This window comes from Pieris brassicae, chromosome 7, assembly GCF_905147105.1.
Source record: "Pieris brassicae chromosome 7, ilPieBrab1.1, whole genome shotgun sequence".
Taxonomy (NCBI): domain Eukaryota; kingdom Metazoa; phylum Arthropoda; class Insecta; order Lepidoptera; family Pieridae; genus Pieris; species Pieris brassicae.
This window is the reverse complement of record NC_059671.1, coordinates 6,738,189-6,761,993: the sequence shown is the minus strand read 5'-3', so window position 1 is coordinate 6,761,993 and position 23,805 is coordinate 6,738,189. Positions and strand designations below refer to the sequence as shown.

General features: G+C 33.5%; 1 protein-coding gene across 1 annotated transcript in view; it reads right to left on the bottom strand.

Moving 5' to 3' along the window:
• The window catches only part of LOC123711634 (rootletin), a 49,250-nt gene that overhangs the window by 7,216 nt on the left and 18,229 nt on the right, over positions 1-23,805 (bottom strand). Inside the window, exons 10-36 of the mRNA XM_045664277.1 lie at positions 23,086-23,191; positions 21,177-21,307; positions 20,318-20,469; positions 19,061-19,206; positions 18,212-18,342; positions 17,665-17,861; positions 16,662-16,827; positions 15,686-15,875; positions 15,189-15,358; positions 13,375-13,567; positions 12,388-12,571; positions 11,630-11,805; positions 11,316-11,501; positions 10,494-10,674; positions 9,586-9,751; positions 8,863-8,976; positions 8,563-8,770; positions 7,616-7,725; positions 6,951-7,014; positions 6,741-6,853; positions 5,844-5,951; positions 5,616-5,700; positions 4,926-5,020; positions 3,009-3,237; positions 2,233-2,377; positions 1,031-1,275; positions 104-264 (exon numbers count right to left, since the gene is read on the bottom strand). Of these exons, the coding sequence (XP_045520233.1) occupies positions 104-264; positions 1,031-1,275; positions 2,233-2,377; positions 3,009-3,237; positions 4,926-5,020; positions 5,616-5,700; positions 5,844-5,951; positions 6,741-6,853; positions 6,951-7,014; positions 7,616-7,725; positions 8,563-8,770; positions 8,863-8,976; positions 9,586-9,751; positions 10,494-10,674; positions 11,316-11,501; positions 11,630-11,805; positions 12,388-12,571; positions 13,375-13,567; positions 15,189-15,358; positions 15,686-15,875; positions 16,662-16,827; positions 17,665-17,861; positions 18,212-18,342; positions 19,061-19,206; positions 20,318-20,469; positions 21,177-21,307; positions 23,086-23,191 (4,152 nt within the window). The remainder of the gene's footprint in view (positions 1-103; positions 265-1,030; positions 1,276-2,232; positions 2,378-3,008; positions 3,238-4,925; positions 5,021-5,615; positions 5,701-5,843; positions 5,952-6,740; positions 6,854-6,950; positions 7,015-7,615; positions 7,726-8,562; positions 8,771-8,862; positions 8,977-9,585; positions 9,752-10,493; positions 10,675-11,315; positions 11,502-11,629; positions 11,806-12,387; positions 12,572-13,374; positions 13,568-15,188; positions 15,359-15,685; positions 15,876-16,661; positions 16,828-17,664; positions 17,862-18,211; positions 18,343-19,060; positions 19,207-20,317; positions 20,470-21,176; positions 21,308-23,085; positions 23,192-23,805) is intronic.

The window sequence follows — 23,805 nt, the reverse complement described above, 5'->3', positions numbered from 1 at the left end:
ATTACTCTGTATAAGGCCTGTGACGGTATTGGTAAGAGACGTATGAACTTTCGCATATATATTTGACACGGTCCTGGCACAGGCTGGAGAGTCCCTACCATACCTTATCAGCGAGTTCTTTTTCCAGTCTCCGTATCTTCATTCGCAGTTCCCTGTTCTCCAATTCCATCAGACTCAATTCAGTGCTGTAGGACGGGCCTTTGTCCTTACATGGTATTTCTTTGTAGCTTTTGTATAAATGTGACTCTTTTGACGAATCTGCTCCTAAAAATTATATTCGTTTAATATTAGATATTTTAATTAATATAAGGCCATGGACACGGAAGATATCACTTTGATGAGACGGATGTGCGACACAGTCGGAGTTCGGGATCAGAAACTTTAATCAATCATTCATTAAAAAATTGCATTCATAATGTTAAGATTCCTACAAAACGCTTGTTTAGCCAAGATGGCTTCGTTAGTTTTTGTGACGTACCATGATTGTAAATACGTAAATTGTTTTTTACGTGTTATCATTCTGAGATTTGTGTTAAATTACACAAATATGACGTATTTCATCAATAACAGTCTCTGACAAAATTATTAAAATTAGACAGGCCAAGAGATATTTGAATTAGATTTTCCTTAACACAACAATACAAGCACGTCATAGTTGATGTGGAATCATGACCGTTTTGTGTCACATAACCAACGTATAAAAGTCAATAGGTATTTTTAACTATGATTGTTACTCTATATATGAAACTTAGTTTCATAAGCTGTGAAACCATTTTGATATGTAAAGTTTAATACGAAATTGAGATTTGTGGTACGATTTGAAATCACAAATATCATAAATGTATAAAAAAAAAATTACTTAACCGTAAGCTTAAGCTTATCCGTAGCTTATAACTCGGTCTTGGGTTAAAAGCGTATTCAGCGCGTTAAGCAGTAAAAACAATATTTCACTTGAACATAAAAATATTAAGGAAAAACACTTAGACACAGAAAATTTCTCTACCCCACGTCCCAGGTTACATTAACTTACCAGAATCCAAATCCGAATAATAAACTCCCTTATCAGTCCTATCATGACTCTTGCTCCTCAATACTGACGGTCTGGTCATTCTTCTCTCGGCTTCCATCTTCCTCACTGTATCTTGAAGGGCGTCATTCTTCGCTTTAAGCTCAGATCTCTCCCGTTGAAGACCATGGAGCTCTCTCTCCAACTCACTGCTATCACTCTCTTTTCCATCCCATGTGGTCATGCGGAGCTGGGACTCGAGATCGGCTCTGAAATTTGTTCAGATTTTTTAATACTTAATAAATAAATGCTAAATATATAGCAATACGGGAAACAATATATATATTAATGACGTCAATAGAAAAGAAAAGAAAGAAAAAAATATTTATAACAAAATATTTATTCATATACAATGTACTATACATATGCACGTCAATAAATAAGAAATATACATTAAATGCTTCTAATTTTACATTTACTGCCAGTTCTCAAATCAAGGATGTAGAACGGAAGAGAAGAACTGGCAATAAACTCACCGCCGCTCTTTTTAATCGCCAAGTTTTTTTTTGTGTTGTGTAGGTGTGTTTTGCAATCCTTTAACAAAGTTTATCTTCCTAAACTTATTAATTATAAGCATTATGTGTTAAATAGGCGTTAAGCGTTTCTCTCCTTATTATTGGCTTTGTTGGTGCGGGTATAAACAAATAGTCCGCATAATAAAAATTAATTATTTATAATTAATATTTTTATGCATAACTTTACGTTACAAATAAGCTAAACGGTAATATTAATAGATGATCATAAGAAAAAATATTTTTATAACCTAAAAAATTACATATATCAAACTCAAAATATTTTTATTCATATAGGTAAACAAGAACACTTATGAACGTCAAAAGAAGTTAAATTAATTGTAAATTTACATTTACTACCAGTTCGCAAGTCAAGGCCGTAAAGCGGATAAGAAGAACTAGCAACAAACTTTCCGCCACACTTTTTAATCGCCAAGTATTGAGTCATATGAATTGTTTGAACTGGAGCAAATCAATCCCAAGGATTAGGATCATTTAAGTATTCGTCAAATTTATAAAAAGCTTTATTGATTAATTTACGTTTAACGAGGGACTTAATTTATTTAGTGAGAATTCTCTAATTTCCCTTGAGAGTTTGATTTGTCTAATGATCTTGCCTATAAGAATAAACGTAAAAATATCTCTGCCCAATACCTCTGCGCTTCAAGATTTGCCAGCTGATTTGTAAGACGGTGTACTTGATCCTCCAACTGACAGTTAAGTCGTTTGAATTCACCCGCAACCGCTTTAGCACTTTCCAACTTTTCCGTAAGAACTCTGCGTTCGTTCTCACAATTTGCTGAAAACAAAATTGTATTGACATTGTAAACAAAATATTAATGTGTAAGTGTAAATGATATTGATTCACCCATATTTGTGTAATCTAAATACTTTTTACGATAGATATCTATAATTATATAAAGTAAAAGAGAAGAAAGGAGCAGACATACTTCAATGATAATATTTCTGAACAATAAATATTCAGTGTGTATCTTTCGAATATGTTATATAATTATTTATTTATACAGACAGCCATGAGCCGCATTAATTACTGGCAATATTATATTATTCTCAAGCCTTACTGTTGAAATTGAATATGCCATATTGCAAGGTTTACAGAAAAGAGATGGACCGCCAAAGCCATGACCGCCGATAGCTGAAAGAATGTCCTCCAGGAAAAAGAAACGTGTGAAGACCACAAAAGTGATCGCTGACGACATCATAACGGTTTCTGGGGAGAAATGAATGGAGGAAGAAAAGAACAGATTCAAATGGAAAGTTTAGGAGGAGGCCTTTACCCAAAAGGGGTCCATACTGCAGAAGACGAAGTAATGGAAATAACAGTAACTAACGTAGACTAAGTGTATAATAACATTTTATATTTATTTTTATTTGTTATTCTATTCTATAATAAACATTAGAATCCTTACCAATATTTTTCTGCGTCTGCCTCAACTTGTCCATTGCGTTGTTCTCATTATTCTTCGCCTCATTGAGTAGTCTTTGAGTCTTGCTTAACTCTGCCCTCAACTCGGTTTCGGCCGCTGCCGCCTTCTGCAGGGCAGTCGACAATTGCTCAACAGTTCCTTTCAGCGAGGTACACCTGTCTTCAAGTGATGCTATCGTACGAATGAACCCGTCACAGCGGTCCTGAAGTTTCTGGAAATTAGTTTTAAAACCAAGTTTTATATTTAAAATTTAAAAATATGTTTTTATTTTTGCAAATTATATTGTACATGTTACAGTGTGAAAATAAAGTGTTATTAAGATAAATCTGTTTAAAACACTGTGTTTTAAAAAGCGTTATCGAGTAAAATATGTCGTAAATGATCTTTCAATTATTATAAAATCGATAATGAAAAATATTGATTTTTACACGTCAGTCACGTGACACAAGCGCACAAATGAGTCTAATCTCGTAAATAGTGTTTGAATGATAGTTCTCATGCTTACTTCACTAAAAACTTGACGTTTGTCTACGTATGTATACGCATGCGACGCCATCTTGCCTAAAGAAGCGTTTTAACGGGTTATTAAAATAATGTAAGTATAATTTGATTTTTTAAACTACAGAATTAAAAATAACAACTTGTATAGTTAAGGTTTTCTTATATATATGTCTTTGTTAAGTTTTAATTAATAAAAAATCAGAAATGGGTTTTAATAGGCTACATAGCCGATAGATTACGGACGTCCCGTAGTTGAAAATGATGAAATACGTTGAAACCTTTTATTATCAACAGAATTGGACTAAGAAATAAAGTTGTTCAATACTTAAGTAAATCTCTTATCAACGCATTTTATTTCCATCAGACGTTCATTTTAATGTGTACGCATATGTGCGATACTCGCGTTGATCTAGTTAATGAGTAATTATAATGTTCAGTTTATTCTGAAAAATCTACGACTATTGATATTAAAATGGATGAAAAAACAGATATGTAGCAATACAAAAATTAATGGTGGCAATTTTTTTCCATTGTAAAATCCTAAATATTTGTTTAAAATTTAATTTCATCAAAAAACAGAAGGCTGTGTGTGATTGGCGAGCAGTGGGATCTTAGTTCATGGGGTGTTAATTTATAGTTCTTTAATATTATAAACTATCATAATAGATAATAATAAGAGCAAATAGAATGTAAAATCCGTGTAACGTCCCTAAACGATTAACGATGAACACTAAAGCGTCGATATCACTCGGCTTTGGTCGGTTCAACTTGTCTTCCATATAATGATACACTCTACAGTTACACCCACTTTAAATAAAGACCATAATTAAATAATAAGAAGTACTTAAGTTGCCGAAATTAACTAAAACTGCGGAGCTGTGTTCGTCCTTTTGTCGCTTTATTCTCCTATATTGTACTTTCTAAGAAATCCGTTGTTTTTTTTACAACTTGCACGTTCATAATCACGAAAATGCCTCCATATCGCAAGATGTGAATAAAATAAGTAAAAAAATACAAGATAATTACTGGTGCGACAAAATACGTCAGACGAAAATAACAGACTATATATTGCGTATAGTCTGTTATTTTGTTGTTAACGCTATTGCGTTAAAAAAAGAATTGTTTCTTATGTAATTACTAACACTAGTCTGAAATAAACTTTTTCTTGTCCTAATACAGATTTATCTTTTTTCTATTTAACGATAAATGTTCGTAACGTTAAAATCTGCACAGTCCCTTGAGTTTCGTTACATAAAGTTTACGTTGTCATAAATAAGTTTTTATTGTTTACACAAAATTGTCAATCATCAACAAAATTTTGAAATTTAAAGTAGTATTGTATTGTTTTAACAATAACTAACGTATAAAACAGTTACCTATAAATATTAAAACCGATACCTTGAGTGCTTGATCCCTATCTCTAGCAGCAACGGCACTACGTTGTATATCACCCTCCAATTGAGCGCGACGGACGTCCAGACGTGCCGCACGTCCTGCATGAAATAAACAAGTATGTGGGTAGACAAAAAAAAGCGCTAAATATTTCTGGATGGATTAAGTGAAGGGTATATCCGAATACAAAAAAGTACGTAGGGACGTACAAAGAACACATGTCAGAAAAACTAAATTTTAAGTCTTGTTCATATTTATACAAATCGAAAACATTAGATTTCCGAGACTTTGAGGAAGGGAAAAAGGAAGATATGTGAGGAATTTTATTGTCATTGTAATATTAAGTGTCGAAAATATAAAAAAATATAAATTTAATTTTATTAATTTATTTCTTCGATATTTACATTATTCGATGAGATTTCTATTGGTATTGTTGCGACTAAAGCATTATGGAAAATATGAAATATAAGTTCGTGTTTCAACATTATATAAATATCTTGTCAAAATAGCATCTATTGTTGTTCTACTCTCGCTGCATGGCTATTTGCTTCATGCTACGTTCGCCGTTTCTCACTCTCTCTCAATCGGTCTCAATCGCTCTATTAATAGCTAATATAGTTATTATTGCGTTTTATCCGTACAAAAATTACCCATATGCGCCTAAAGATGTTTTACTTCAAAAATTAAATAAGTTACCCTCAGCTGCTGCCAAAGCTTCCCTAAGTTGAGCCACCTCTTGCACGCGTTCAGCCAGTTGACCACGAAGATTGTCCGACTTGTTCTAGAAAGTTTGTGGAGAGTCATAAAATAAAATGAGCGAATAACATATTCGACAAGTTACGTAAGATTTTGGCAAGATCATAATTGATTTCGACCACAGCTGTCAAGTAAAATTTAGACACATATTGCTATAACTATACCGACCTCATTGTGAGACTTTTCTTCAGTGACAGAACTGAGTGCTGCCTCCAAACTAGTAATTTTGTCACGCAAGTTGCTTATTTCAACTGTCTTTGTTTGAACTGACTCATTCTGAAACAGAAATTTTAATATCCAAATCATTAACGATCTTAAACATCACATCATGTGTTATGTATCTTCTTAATAAATGTTGCACCACTTGGAAAAATAAACTGAATTATAATTTATTTTATCAGTGACGCTATTTTTTTTTAGATTTAAGCCGCAGTTATATGTATCTATTTCATGATAATTTGTTAATCTAATAGGTGATGCGCCTCCTGGGCCTGACACACACTGTCGATCTTTTGGGGGTAAGGCAAGCTGGTTGGACAGGATGTTTTCTTTAACCGTTCGAACGAATGTTAAATGCGCACATAGAAAGAAAGTCCATTTCTGCGCAGCCAAGCCACTAGGCTAGACACTAGCCAAGACACTTCTCATCTCAATTTAAAATTATACGACTACGGGTACGAAGACATATGAAAACGTCCTTGAAAATATATACGCCGTGGAACGGATGGGACGTATAGTTTGTGCAACGGAGGTATTTATAAGATACTTGTTTCACCGTGGATTTAAGACGCGGATTAAATCCATATCATTTCGCTTTGAAGAATGGTATGAAAGTACGTTTTCCGGACGTGACGTACGTTGAAATAAACGAGCGCGCGCCCGTTAAATGCTGCATAATTAAAAAGGGAATTCCCCGGTTAACAGGTTAATTTTGGTACTTTACAGCTGAAATTTTACAGCTATATTATAATACAATAACTATTGTCGCTAGGGTTCCAAAAAAATTCAAAGTGTATTGTCTTGCGAAACGACACAATGATATTTCCCCTCGTAGATATTACTCACCAATGCATTGAGCTGAGCATCCCTCTGTCCCAAAGCAGATTGCAATTTTGCCTTTTCTTCCTGCACTCCACGAAGATTACTGCTCACTGACTGCAATTTACCTTCACCTTTGCCTAAAGAAATGCAATAATTACCTTAATATAACATAAATCTTTATGGAAACCAATTTAGATACTTAAAGTTTACAGAAGAAATTTAAAATATATATACCTTGTTGTTCTGTCGCTTCTTTAAGTTGCTTTTTAAATACGTTCATTTGAGTTTTATAGTCATCCTGAAATTGTTATACAATATAAAGTATTACTAACTAAATATATTATGATAAATAAATAATCGCAGTTGATTATACCTTCTAAAGGAATTACCAACAAAAATAGTGAAAATTTTCTTAAAGTATCGAAAACTGTACTGAAATCCATCAGCCCCGCATTTCCCCTTCTCTATATCACTTGCAATGTCATTCTAAATGTAAACAATAAATTTCAATAAAAACGATTTTCTCACGTTGGATTCTTTTCTACTATAAAAAATATAAACCAGTGGCGCTACAACCTTTTTAGGGTCTGAGATCAGATATCTGTTTCCTGATCATTTGTCAATGTAATAGGCAAGTTGGTTATCAGCCTTCTGTGCCTGACACACGCCGTCGACTTTTTGGATTTAAAGCAAGATGTTTTTCTTCACCGTTCGAGTGAATGTTAAATACGCACGTAGACAGAAAGTCCACAATTGCACGGCTGGGAATCGAACCTACGAACTCAGGGATGAGAGTAATCCGCTGTATTTTGCAGGCTATAAAAGCGACCTTCTGTTCGTAGAATATTTGCCTCATACTAACTTGCATGTTAGTGCCCATGCCCACGTGTGATACTAACTTTTTCCCTTTCAATCTGGCAGACTTCGTGCATGAGATTCCGTACACCTTTCTTAATCATCTCTGGATCTACGTCGATGATCTCATTGCGGTCCTCTGAATGTTCACGACCTAGTGATTTATATATAATAATTTTAAAATTAATTCGTAATTATTGTAGAATTCCTAAGTTACAAATAAATTAAAGTCTGTAACGCGACAGACTTTCTTTGACGTATTGTCACACTACAACCAAGACGCGTACACGCAACGCACACATAGAAGCGTGTGGCTTCTATATAATGTTAAGTCCCTTCAAACTTGTGGTATTTGCTAGCTAGATGTCTGCGAGTACGATAGCCCTCCGGAGCGTCTGCTCGTGGAACTTCAGTAGCTTTTCTTGACCGCGTCGTTAAGTGAAGCCAGTCAAAGTGAAGGTTGGAATATAAGGGTTACGATGCCACGCATCCTCCCCACGGTTCAATGTTAGGCTACTCAAATTGTATGTACCTACCTACCTACTATAATGTTATCAATACTGTATGAAGAAGAACAATAAATTACTTTCTTAAGGACAATTGAGTTAAATTCTCAACACGCCCTTACAAGTCGTAATTATTGTAGAATTCCGATGTTTAAGTAAGGAACTAGCTATTGGTTCAACTGATTAGAACAATCCTAATTATTATTTCATGATATTCACGGTTTTATAGATAAATTTAGACCCGCCCTTGCTATACTTGGGACGAAATTTGAAGGGTATAACGAACATTTATATAATTATATTTGTTCTAATAATTAGTAGCGACTCGAAATTTACTAAAACTACTTTGTACTGTGACTGTCTTTCTAATTGCTTCCGAATGACATTTATGCAAACCACAGCGCTTTCTAATATAACATATTATGATTTTATTATATTATTCTGTAAAATAAAGAAATTAATTATAAATAAATAAAAAACCTTACCCCTATGTGGACTGTATCTTCTAGCTGGACTCGCTAAACGCCTCCTTGCAGCCTGTTGCACAGAGCCATCAGGTTGTATTCCACACACGCGTCGTAACGAGTGTGCAACTGATGATAATCTTGCCTCAGCATCACGACGACCCGCCTCACTTTGGCTTAGAGCTGCTTCAACAGCGCGGCATCGGCCTTCGGAAGCGCCAAGTCGAGTCTGTTTCAAAAATGTTTATATACTGTTAACACTTCCTGCGGAATTTTAATTCCCATATTTAGCGTATAATTTTTTTCAATCATTGTTTTTACCTTAAGCTCCTGAATCTGCTGTGTAGCGTCAGCAAGGCAGACTTCCAAATTATGTTTTAGTTCCTCTAAACGCCGCTCCTTTGATCGACAATCTTCTAAACGGAGAACCAATTCCTAAGAATCAAATAACATCACATTAAATAATTATTAAAATATATATTTTCTGTTTTAAAATCGGCTCGTTACTTTCTAAAACGTATACTCTCATTCATATAAAAACTGATTTTATTAATGACAAAACATTGAATTCCCTAGTATTAGCGTTGTCATTTAATAAACATTCTTTAATATCTTTTGAATTAGGTTATATACAGGGTGTGGCGCAATGAAAGGATAATATGGGTTATATAGCGGAAAATGTTGAACATCTCGAACAGCGAGGGACTTTTACTAAACATAGAACATATTTTCAGACCCTGTCCTCTACCCGCATATCTTTTAGTTAATACATAACACTTCAGCATAACACGGTTATTTATAAACGGTCCTTACAAACATGTAAAATAAAACTTGGCGATTTAAAGTGGGACGGAGAAGTTTATTCTTCTCGCGCGTTCTAATGAAGAACTGGCCGTAAATGTTACTTTGTAAACATTTTTTTACTGTCTTTCATAATTGTACATTGTGTCTCCTATATAAACGTAATTTGTATTATTAAATAGAAGAAAACAATGAAAACAAAAGAATAAAGCGTCATTTTAAGTACAGTAATTTAATATTTACTTGATCCCTAGCTCGACAGGCTTCTTCTAGTTCAGCACCTCGCTGTCTCAAAGCTGCAATATCTGCGCGCGCAGCTCCCAACATGGCGTCCAGTTCTGCCCCGTGACGCTTAGCCGTGCACGCTTCGTTTGATATACGCTCCCGTTCTTCACTCTCGTTTTGGAGTCTATAAATATTTTGTTAGTTCGACAATTTTTTTTGACGAAGTATGGCTGTATCAGTTTTGAATGATATTAAATATTATATAACAGTGCTTGGGGCCCCAAACAAAACTGTATTGCAGTAGCTGTAAGCGGCTTGCACATGCAATATTAGTTGTCTAAGTAAATGTTAATATGTATTTGAATTCATATGTCTTGATTTTTTTTTATTAGAACAATTGTTTGCCTAACAGCAATGTATAATATTATCGACTTAGTCCGTTACTGTACCACTGAAAATCAGTGTTGCTTTTACTTACTTAAAGCGTTTTGTGTTATTGTACTTCATTTTTTTTGTGTAGGCAACACTGTCCTATCGACTTCAAGTGTAAATTTTTCTGTGGCAAGCTGTTAAATTATTTTTATTGAGTTTAGATTAAAATGAGACGGAAGCATTTATGACTTAACTTGACTTTCCTATAATATTTTTGGTGGTTGGGTACATCATTCCTATCGCAACCGGTTTTTTTGTACGGAGAAAAGACCTTCACTTTAGTAGAATTATTTATTTAGAAATAACACAAGTGTATGGAAACTAATTATACAGACGCTAGTCATCACACTAGAAACATCCTTACTATAATAAGTAGTAAGTTTAATATAAAAAATACGTGTATGTATACGCATAAATCTAAGCAAATAAACAAATAAAAATTAACTTTTTTTAATATCAATTTTTTTGTGAATAAGTGTAAAAATATACATCACCTAGATTGCAACTCCTTGATATCATGTTGCGCCTGTTCCAATGCTGCTCTTTCTCGCTTCAATTGTGCTTCTGTTGTCCGTAAAGACCGATCAACGTGCTGTCCACTAGTTTCAGACTCTTTTAGCAGCGTTTGAACGCGAGATAGCTCTAGTTCTAATGAAGTTCGGGTTTCTTCTAATCCTATAAAAAAATATGACATTTTAAGAAATAGGTAGGCGAGACGGTATATGAAGACATGTTTAGCCAATTATATCGTCTTATACGATTTATACGTCATTCAATTTCTATAAAATAATGTCAGATAAAACGATAATGGTTTGGCAATATCTGTTCAGGTTTCCTTTGTCAAGCAGCCAGGTTCCAATATCTCGCCAATCAAAATTTCGAGCAAAAATGTTTGCCGTTTGAAAATAACTACTATGTATAACAAGTCAAATGGTAACAGTATAATGTAATGGACACATCTAAAATGATGTTCCTGCATTCAGTGTATATGTCGCAGTAAAGTAGTTAAATCAGAGAGTTAATTGAACCTCTAGACAGTTAATTAAAAACAGATAGTTTTTGTCGCTGCTTTATTTAAATCAAAATGCTAGCGACTTGATTGAATATCGACATTTAATTAACTGTCTAGAGATACAATTAACTTTCTAATTTAACTACTTTACTGCGACATAATTTAATTTCAAATATTCGATGAGCGTTATTTTGGTATATTAAAAAGGCACACGGTAAATTCGCAACAACCCAAAGTAAACTTAGAGATAAACACAGAATTTGTTTCATCTTATAAATACCGATTATAAAGTAAATAAACTCACCAGCAATCTTATGGTAGGCCTCATCTCTATCTCGTGCAGCTTCTCTTCTCTCATGCTCCGATCTCTTTACGTGTTCTCTTAATTCTTTGCAGGCACTGTTATATTTATCTCTCTCAGCCGAACAGTTGCTCAGCTGGCGTCGAGTGTCTGTCAATTCTTTGCGAAGACTTTCTGATTCGTTTTCCACTGAAATGCACAATATATAAATTGAAGATATATCTCTTATATATATCCCTTAAATACCTAAATACGCAATTCTTTTCACAAACAAAACAAAAACACATACATAACGAAAAAATATAATAATTACTCACATTCCTTTAATTTTCGTATAGTATCCTGTAACTGTACGTAAGCGGCGTCATATTTGTCCTCAGCCAATGAGAGATGCGCACGCGTCTCTTGACACTCGCGATTCAGCGCTTCCTTCTCTAAGTGCAATTCTTTTATACGATTCTCGAATCTCGCACAATCGTCTTCAGCTGCCGCCCTAAATATTTAGAAAAGCAAGTTCGTAAATATGTTTTAAAACGGAGTATATTGAAGAACTGTTTTGAAACAAAGATGACAATTTAGAACATAATAAAACAAAAAAAGAAATAAAACATTATTTTCTACTAATTAAATAATGATAAAGTATCATACGCTAATTTTTTTTATTGTATATTTATTATAACGAGCTACGAGACTCCCAAAAGGAGCAGCCATCGCAGCCCATGGACACCCATTTTAGTGGGTGCTTTGTTCTTTTGACCAACTATTCCATACCAAAAATTACTGGAATACAAAATGCTTAAAAAAAACTTTAATGTATAAAATTTCCAATTTTAATAAATTTTCGTATTTAGTAATTTTTCGTTTCCTTTCACGTAAAACATGTCACTTTCGTAAAAAATTGTTTAACAAAAAAACAATTACTTTTATTTTGTTGAAATAATTTATACAAGGTGTAATTTTTATTAAGCAGTAAATGTTCTTAATTAGTTTTAAATATCCATACAATCGTACACTGAATAATTGTAAGCTTTATCACTTACAACAGCACATATACAATAGTTAGAAATCAACTTACTTAGCTTCCTCAAGCCGAGTCTTCAAAGCAGACAGGTCATCCTTAAGCTGGTTGATAAATCCCCTGTCCTGATCTGACCTGGCTTGAGCGTCTCTTTTGACTCGTTCCAGTTTGTTCTGCTCGCAGTCCAATATACGTTTTGCTTCTTCCAAGCGTTCTATTAGGGCTTGTTGTTCTTGATGAGCTGAGGAAGGTAATTACACTTACATACATACATACAAACGTAGATTGAAAGTAGTATAGACCAATGTTATTTCGATGTATGTATGAAATATTGGTAACTATGGCAACAAACGATAGACTTTTATTTAGATTTTATAATGGGATAAGGGCTTGTCTAAATAAATAAACAATATTATCAATATACTAGACACAAAAAAAATTCTTCATAAAATGGTACAAGACTTTATTAAATAAAATCTGAGTTCTAAATCGAAAATACGTAATCATTTTAGTTGAGGATCTTTCTATAGAAAGGTATTTGTAAAACTATATTCACGTCGTAGCAAACGTTACTTTGTTTATATGACTTGTTCCAGATATTTAAAAACCAATATGGACATATGGAATACAGCTTTGGGGATCTGCTAGTGCCAAAAATATAATAATAATACAAAGAGCTCAAAATTACATACTCAAGCAAATATCAAACACCCAAAATTTTCCAAAACAACAGAAGTCCATGAATTTCTTAATATGCCCATGATAAAAGAGGAAATAATCACACATGGGTATAACTACAAACTAAGACTTCAAAAGCACTCCAATCAGCTAGCAGGACAGCTAACAGAAACTACTCGACGACTAAAAAAGCGGCGAGACATAAAGGTCCTTTGACCCTAACAGACTGAGTTTAAATAAGAATAGGCAGGCTACGCTGGGAGTAGCGCCTAACACGTCAAGAAACACTCAACGTATCTACTTATAGTCTCAAAGACTGATTGTATGATTAAAAAGGAAAAAAGAAAGATTTTTAAAAAAATATACCCATAAGCAAGGCCTGCTGCTTATCATTCTCAGCTCTAAGCATAGCTTCATCGTGTTGTAACATCAACTGATCGCGGGACGCCAGTAATTTCTTCTCCCGTTCTCTCGCACTCGCTTCCAATACTTCCTTCTCACTCGACAGCATTGCTATAGTTTGATTTAGCTTCTGTTCGAGCACTTGACGGAGTTGTTCCTTTAATAAGTTTAATAATATTAAGATTCTAGACCACCACGGTTTCATACGGGTCACGGCTGACGTTTACATAAATGCTCATAAAATATGAGAAAACCACATGAAAATCCATTTAGTAGTGTTTGATTATCACGTACTGGTAGACGGAAAGTTGGAGGGCTTTTGTTATATATGTAGCGCAGGAGCATAATATGATAAGAATCAATAAATTAGGCCTTGTGACCACAATATTTACACAGACAATTGTATTTTTGGAAAGCAGGGTTGGCTTAGTAGCTTTATGTGTAACTCTTATCCCTGAGTTCGTAGGTTCGAAGCCCGGCTCAAACCCGGTTCAACCAATGGCCTGTGCGCATTTAACACTCACTCACGTGTTAGACATAAAAATCCGATGGTGTGTGTGTCAGGCACAGAAGATTGAATTTAGTCTTGAGGTGCCATTGTTATCTTTAAATTGTGTTTCGTATGTTTATTAACTTAATTAATTTTTTTTTGTATAATTATGCAAATAATGTTGAATTTAATTTTGAATGTTTTCTCATAAAAAAATGTCGCACATTTTGCTTGACACTGTCGCTAGTAACGTTTAACTATTACCACACTATTAGGTTTGAAACATGGAAGTCAAATATGTTGTAGAATTACTTTTAGATAATACTAGTTGACACGGCAAACGTCGTTTTGCCATGTATATTATTTCCAGGAAACGTTTTTAAGTTCAATAAAAATAGGGGTTGATCGTAGAGGGGTGACAACTAAGGATTGTATGCATTTTTGTATCCTGTATCATAAAAATATAAAAACAAAACATTTTCTAAATAAAACATATTTTTTGGGGTAGACACCCCTTATCACTTAGGGGTTTGAAAGATAGTAGCCGATGCTCAGACTTACTGAATGTGCATAAAAAATTCATAAGCATTGGTCGAGCCGTTTCGGAGGAGTATGGCAACGAACATTGTGATACGAGAATTTTATATATATAGCCTAGCTGCCCCCGCGAACTTCGTTTCTCCTTAATGTGGTTTTAGTTAGCCTTAATACAGCGACATGAAAGAATAATTTCACTGTATTATCGTCACTATAATTTGAATTTGATTTATTTTTATTGAAAAAGTAGAAATAATTGAATTTCACGGTATTTCGTTTACTAAAAAATAAATTTAATTTATACTTTAGCCTCAATAACACGTGGTAATTCTGATATGAATTGTAGCGTATATGACACGTTTGTCGGTTTACCATAGCAGTGCCATCAATTGATTACTTACTCAATCCAGTCGAAAAGTATCGACATCTGTTAGAATCTTTTGGAGTTAACAGATACTTGTGACTGTCAATTAATTATAGACAAATAATTTGCAATAAAATAAAATTGCGACTATAATTAAAGATCTAAGCTATCCTATCTCTTAAGTTGGACCAGACTGCTCACGGTGTGCCAATTTAATTTAAAATCGGTTAAGTAGTTTAGGAGTCCATCGCGGTCAAACATCGTGACAGGAGACTTATATATATTAATATTATTATTCGACACTGAATAGCACAAGACTATCTGGTCTCCTTGATCTGTCACACAATAATTTTTTATGGCTACTGCTGGCCCCATATTGAAAATTACCTTTTCTTCTTTAAGTTTGGTTATATTCTCAGTTGTGGTGCGATTCAGGTTAGTGATAACCTGCTGATATTCTGCCTCTTTCTTTCCGCTTTGATGTTGCATACTATTTTTCGTTTCACGCAGTTTCTTCTCGCTGCATTCTAAATCTTTTGTTAGACGTGCTATTTGACCTGCAAACAATTTATTAACTCACTGGTGATTAATCTATTTGACATATTTTCAGAGTCTTAAAATACTGACTACTAAGAAAAACATGTGGTCACCGTGACCAAGCACGCTGAAAAGCACGCGAAACGTCGGAAAATATTAAAATTTAGAATTATGTCAATAATTATTTTTAATAATTTAATCCGTTCAAAAAGTGTTTTTCTTAATGTGTAAAAGCTATTTTAACAAAAGACAATACTATACTGACTACTAGTAGTACATTATATACTAGCAATGCCCTGCGGTTTCACTCGTATAGATAGAAAAATATTTACAAAAGTCGCGTATACCTTTAAGATTTTCCTGTTGGACTAATGTATTCTGCAAGTCCTGCTCGAGTTTGCTTCGTTTGCTATCAGCATCCTCCAACATATTGGCTGTATCGAACAAAACAGCCTCCAACGCGTCTTTCTCAGAGCGAACACTTGCTAATTGCTCTTGGAGATGCTGTTTGTCTTTGTCAAGACTGTCTATTAATATCTAGAAACGTAAAATATACAATGATGTAAGAAAATATATAGGATTTATTACAATACATAGTTTTCATAGACTGAACACTTCTGCATCTGTGCTGTTAAATCCTTTGTAAGTTTTCGCCTTTTAACCGAAACCTGTTATTATTATTTCGCCGGGACTGAAATAGCTTATAAACTAGTAAGTTAAGGGAGCGTTCTAGTATTACGTAACGGATTTTTTTCGTTTTGTAAAACGTTACGATGCGGGGCGGGGATTGAATTACGCGTTATTGTTGATATTATTTTCTACTTTCCAGTACGCACATAATGGTAAGTTTAAAGAGTCACTGAAGTTGGTCACGAAGCGTTTTACTATTAGAAACAGAAACGTTATTGCGCATTTCATGGGGGGGGGGGTCAAGAATCTCCAAAAATTGTGTGACGTAATACTTGAACGCTCCCTAAGCACTATTCATATACGAATCTTAATAGTGATCCCAGTACGTCAAAAATGTGTTAGATTTGGATATACGGGAGTCAACAGTCGTTTCTCAATCTCGCCCTAATAGTGCAGTCAAATTATACTTAATTTAATAATACACACAATTTCTAAAATATGTTTATATTAAGAATCTTTATCTTTCGTATCTTATACATTTCAAAATTCCTTAAACATCAAACATCTTCTGGCATGCAAATATAAATACTTTATATTAAGATGTATTTTCTATAAAATTGTTTCATTATCATTCATACTTTGCATAAACTCAATATTTTTGGGTTTTACTTAAGATATCGTAATGAATCTTACCTGTTTTTCTTCACCTTCCTTAACGTGATTGTCAATAGAACGGTTCAAACGACCAATGGTTTCGTTAGCCTGCTCCAATCTTTGTTGTAGTCGAATTATTTCTTCGTTCAATGTGTCTTTCTTACGGGCCATCGCGGTCAATTGTGAACTTAATTCTCCCCTTTCTCTATAATAATATAATACAATATTAAAAAAAATTGTTTCAATATTGAGTATATAAGCTTTGTGTTTGTTCAGAGGAGTTGTTCGGATTAATATCAGCAGCTGAGTTTCATTATCAGACTTCAAGTCAGTATACGAAATTCCATCGACGTCCGTCCTTCGTTTTTGGTTCAACGATTTTTTTAGGGTAGTTTTTGGCACGCATCACATCACTATATGTATATAACCAATTCGACTTTGAAGGTCCTTCAAGAAAAGATATATCAATTACTAAAAGGCCGGCAACGCACTTGCGAGTCCTCTGGCAATGTGAGTGTCTATAGGCGGCGGTATCAATTAACAGGTGAGCCTCCTACCCGTTAGCCCTGTTTTATAAAAATAAAAATAAATTAAACACAAGCAAAAACTACACGCAGCGCCATAATCCCGTTTTGCAGGAAAACTTGGTAATCTTATTATTATATCCTTTAAAAAGCACTTTCGTAACAAAAACGCGTAGCAAATTTTGGCATTGGCATATTAACTTAAACGCTTTTATCATCTACTAAATTTGGCTATTTAAAAAAAAACAAAAACGAACGAAAACAATTCCAATTTAAATACCTTAATAGGACATAAAATAATTTTTAAAAGACTTCAAGTGTGAAGCAAAACTAGTTTGAATTTCGAAATCGAACATAAAATCATCGCCAGAATTCACTTCACTTCACAGAGTATGTCAGCCAATTATATTTAATTTCATAATTAACTGAAATCGACCTTTCGTGCCTATTTTTTTTTTTTGTCAAAAGAGTTTCTATATTAAAAATTAGTATTTGCAAATAAATATTTTAGGTCCTACCTGGTAACTTGTCTCAACTCCATCTCAACCTTCTCTCTTTCTCCCTCCAAGAACTTAATCTTCTCGTGTAATGTTGATTTATCTGTCTCCAACTCCATCCGGTGCTGTTCAGCAGCTAACAATTCTTTTCGGAGAGAGTTCAGATCTCCTTGAAGGTCTGATGACTGGTTGGAGAGCGAAGACTTCTCGTCTTCCAACTAGAATATAATTAATTAATAATCATAAATAAAATTTACTAAGATACTGGTCATGTGATTTGACGGTTTTTTATATTTGAAAACCATCTAACACAAACTCCGTGTATACGAATATGCAAGCATTTTTTTAAAATTAGAAGTTAATATATTCATATTTGGAGAAATAGTTTAATGTATATGTCAAAGTCGTTTTCAACTTGCTCTGATTAACTTATAAGCAACATCGAATCATTGCTATATACTTTTTATTTATATTACTTTGCTCTGTGCCTCCTACATGCGTAATTATGGGGTGAGGAACCCTTTTCAACATTTATCATTTAAAGATAATGAAGTAATATTGTACTTACAAGTTTAACGTCTTCAATGAGTTTCTTCTTATCACACTCAAGGTTGCGAACCAGCGACTGTAATTTCTCCACCAAGTCTTGAAGATCACCACGTTCTAAGAGACTCCGTTCTAACTCAATTTCCAACTCACCTGAAGTAAAAGACGTTTTACTACCGTGATTCAAAGTTATTTAAATTATTATTGTAAGAAACAATTTAGGCGTCAATAAAATTTCATACCATATTGTTAGAGATTTTATTTATAACAGGAGGCAAACGGGCAGGAGGCTCACCTGAGGTTGAGTGATAGCTCATGGACACTCACAACAGGCAATCTGTTGCGTGCGTTGCCGGCTTTTTAAGAATGAAATTCTTGAAATTATTTTTGTGATGACATTTTTTAAACAAATGTAAGCTCACTTACATGTTACAACTATGGGATAGCAATTAAAGTAATTATTCCATATTTATTTAAGTATGAAATCCGTAGGCGGTAAAAAAAACGATGAAAAATGCTTTGTAAACAAAAATTTCGAGAACATTTATTTGTTTTATTTAAAAGCTGGATTTATCACATTACACTCATAGCCTTCGATTATTTCAAGGGGGTGTTTATGACGTTTTCATATAGCCTATGAAATCGAGTATAGGAAGTTTTGTGTATATATTCTTTTATAATTAGATACAATTGGTTAGGTAGAGATGAAACTTATTTCAAAATTTATTTATTGGAAATTGAGGAATACCTTAACTGTATCAACGTATATAACATAAGAAAGACAGAAGATACACCATTATATACTAATTACTAACGCTTCTATGGCTAATTGCGACAATGACAATTGACAATTACGACAAATCCAACCCACTTCTATTCTTCTCCATCTGTGACAGTATAGCATCCGCCTCTATCTTCTGCTGGTCCAGTAGATCTCGAGCTAAAGCGGTCTTATTCAACTCTTCTCGTACACTGACCAGCTCGCTACGGAGACGGGATGAACGTTCTTCCTCCGTTCTGAAGATTATGAAAAAAAACGCAATCTAAGCATAGTAACTCAAAATATATTAACAAACAGACAAATTTAAATTTATGTTGAAATTAAAAGCAAACATTCTATAATATTAATTCACTATGTAAAATAAATCCAAAAAGATTGAGACTTGACTGATTTTTCCTTACCATACAGTCGATAACAAAAAAACAAAGTACACTACATAGTGATCTATGATATTACATACAAACAACATCATATTTGCCTATGATATACATAACCCCTGACCCAGAAATTCGACCCCATAAGAGTCAATGAACGCCTTGATCAGCTGATTAGATAAAAAAATTTAACGCACGCATAAATTTAAATTAATATTTGACAACATATTTTTTTTTTTAATTTGAATATTGTGGATATGTCTTGTCGATTCTAAACCTTTATTTTGGTGACGGTCTACGCTCTTTAATTTGATTAAACGTTTGACAAACGAAAAAGGCATTCCAATAAAGAAACACTTACGCAATTAGACATGTACTATCAGCAAAAAGAACAGAATCTTCTTTTCACCTTAATTGCTTTATTGTTTCAACTAAGTGCTTATAACAAATATGTTTTCGAGTTTTAACTTCATTAAACTGTTTTATTTAGAGAAAGAATATTATAAAGAATTATTTTACCATAGAATGGGAATTTATACTAGCTGCTTGATTCGGAGTACTTAAGATTGTAGATCGAACGGGATGTACTTAAACGTCCACCGCTTAACCCTAGGCGTCAGGGTTGATGACGGTTCTAATGATGGTTGTGTACTTGTATTTGTGCAATGGACAAAAATAATTCGTAAAATTTCCAATGTTTTTAATAGCTATTGTACTTTTTGGGACGGACATAAGTCCAACAAATCAAATACTACGAAAATCGGTCCATCCATTTTTGAGTTCATGTGTTCGACCAAACCCGACTTTGTTTAATATATAAATAAGTCAATAATATCAAGTTGTAAGCATAGACAAAACGTAAAAAATATTACTTGTCAAATTAAATTTGATACACTATAACTGTATATTTTTTCAATGAATTCGAGATAAAAACGTTCAATTAAATGACTTTATATTCGTTGAAGGTACTCACCGTAAAACTGAGTCCCTACTAGTAAGTTCTCGATGCAAATGATCGACTTCCGAGTTGAGTGATCTTTTTTCATTCTCTAGCCCTTCAATTGTCTTTTCTAGACGATTGTTTACTTTTTGAAGTTTTTCATAGTCCGATGTTAGAGACTCCACCTACACAGTATTTTAAATTATATATGAAGTCATTCGATGAAACGTAAGCAGGAATACAAATGAGCTTTTTAGAGATAATAATCCTAGTAATATTAATTATTAAAAATCCTAAAAAATGTTATAATATATTTTTTAACAAAATCACTTCTTTGTTATTCTGTATTTTCAAAACATTAACACATCTTTAGCCTTTTTAACCCATTCCTTGCTATAAATATTTTTAAATACATATTAACTATTTCAACCCTTTTAGTGCCATACATATTTTACAAATATATGGTACAATTTGAATTTTGTTAAAAAAAATCACCATTTCTGTTATTATACACCAATATTCATATTTTTTTTAACAATATCTTCAGAAGATATTTTTATTTATTCTAAGATAATAAAAACACAGAAATTGAACATATTTACTGTCAAAAGGAGCGCTATCCCGACGCTGAATTTTTTCACAATTAGCGAGAGCAGCGCTACGGCGCTAAAAGGGTTAAGGCATTAAGGGTACTCAGGCTAGGTCTTCCTTCATAAAAACTATATAAGTCCTATCGAACTTTCTCTCTCTTTGTCAAATACTATTTATGCTGCGATGAAAAGAGAAAGATAGATAAAATAATAGATATATTTTTTTATAGATAGAGGGCATGTTCTTTAAACTTTTTATAGTATATCAATAATTATTCAGCTCAATGTGAATATAAACATACCATAGCATTAATTTCAACACGATTCCTTTCAAGGTTATTCTTATCAATTCTCAGCGCTTCCACAGTCTTTTGAAGTGATTCCCGCTCTTGCACAACTTGGTTCAAATCTGCATTCGTTTGATCCAATTTTCCTATAATTAAAACATACTAATTTCAGTCTTAGAAATAGGTCCTTACATATGAAATTGGCGTATATCGTACTGGCCACTTTAATCAAGATGTTCTCCTCTTTGGTAAGGAATTCCAAATTCAAATTTGTACAGCTATTTACTCATGTATTTGTGCTTCGATGACGGTCATTCATTTATTTTTTTCTATTTGCGTCACTTATTTTACAAAATGGAAAACTTAAAGTATCGCATTATTTACGAGTACGAGTTCCGCCGTGGCACTAGTGCTGCGGAAACGACTCGAAGGGTGAATGATGTGTATGGCGGTCATGTTGCAAAAGAAAACACAGTTCGTTTTTGGTTCCAACGTTTTCGTTCTGGAAATTTCGACCTGCAGAACAAGCCCCGTGGACGGCCTGAGACCCAAGTTGATAATGAAGTATTGAAGGCTATTGTGGAAGCGGATCCATCGCAAACCACGTCCGAGTTAGCTGCAGGCTGCGGTGTTAGTGATAAAACTGTTTTAATTCACTTGAAGGAAATTGGGAAAATTAAAAAGCTTGAAAGCAAGCTTGAACCTCACGAATTGACTGAAGCAAACCGGAAAACGCGCGTCGACTGCTGCGTTACATTACTGAACCGGCACAATAATGAAGGTATTTAAACTGAATCATTACCTGTGATGAAAAATGGATTCTTTACGATAATCGGAAGCGCTCAGCGCAATGGTTGGATCCTGGCATTTAAATCTGATGGGGCAGTCGAAATCGCCTTCACAGATTTTATTGATTCCCGTCCGACTGGTTTTTTTAGTAAAGGGATCAATGAATCACCTATGAGATGGCAAAAGTGCATAGAAAACAATGGTTCATACTTTGATTAATTAAATATATTATATTTAAAAATATTCGACTTTTTGTTCCTGACAAACAAAACGCCAATTTCATATGTAAGGACCTAATATAACAGCTTCAAAAACAGATTTACAATATTTTCGGAAGTTTTTCACGACTAATAAAAATAATTTATTGATTCGAATATGAAGTCATACTTAGTTCATACATACATAGTCATTCAAATTCAAGTCGGTTTTAACATAGATTTAGAGAACAGACTAAGTAACTTCGAAATAAACAAAGTATATTTATTGCCTATCTGATACGTAATCCGCTATTTTAGTAGTATTTTTATTAATGTGTAATGAAGTGTAACATAACGTTCATGGAATGTATATTTGTAAATTTTTTGTAACATTTATATTTACTATTATTGTCATGAATTTTAAAAGCATCATATACGATGAAGTAAACTTTAATTAATAAATATATGTATAAAAGCATTTTTGCAGGTGACACGTATAATTATATATATATGCGATTAATAATAAATTATATCGGTAATTAGTCCTCTTTCGAGATGACATAACAAAACCATGACGTACAGACGCCTGTGGTAACGCAAATTTGGCTCTGTACATCGATAGCACACAACGTATATGGCGAGAGAACGAGTGAGTGAGGTATTTGTTACCGCGGCTAATAAATGGTCTACCCAGTCACTTATTAAATACACTAACCAACATAAACAGTAAATTAAAAATCTATTTTTATATGCATTTGTCGCGCTCCTAAACAAGACTGCTATGGTTACATTAATACCAAGCACAGCGGTTTTTTAATGTAACATATTGTGATTATATTATATTATCTTATTATATATATATACATATAAATTTGTTTTTTCGCATTAATTATTAAATAATTCGCGTAATTTTAATCGCATTTTTTAATAAATATTACCTTGTAGATCTTCCACTTTGTTCTCTAACGAAGCCACGTGTGAATCCGCAGTTTCGGAATGTTTTCGGCAAGTCATCAATTGTTCTCTTGTATTTTGTAGTTTTACCTGCAAAAGTAAAAAGAAGCTAATTTTGTTAATACTTATGATAAATATTATTAGTTTGTAAAAAAACTCGACTTCACCAAATGTATGGTCAAGTAATTTGTCTCACTCTTTTCATCACAGACAGAAAGAGACAAAAGACGACTTCAATTCACTTTAGTTAAAAAATATAATAGGAGTGTTAAAAATTATCCGACCGCTGAGCTTCGGCCTGTCAGTTTAGACTTTCATGCAAGGTACGAATACACAGTACATAACCTACAAAGTAGTTTTTGTTTTCGGCCATGTGTAAAAGCTTACAAATATCAATATTTTAGAAAACTAAACACACGATTGCAAGAGCTAGACCAGTGTTTTCCAACCTAGATCGAGACCCTAGCCTTTCTAAAATTCTTTTGGTCCCTCTTATGCATACATACAAAAAATGGAATTGTACGATGTACTTGGTATTGTACTTACGAACCCTTAATGATAGGTTTTATGAAACCATTACTAGGTATATGTTAACAAAATACTGAATTGAAATTACAAATAGTAATTTTAATAAATTTTCAAATAGTTAGTTTACAATAAAATTTTCGTCCTATGGGGCGTGGGCCCCATACTGAGAAACACTG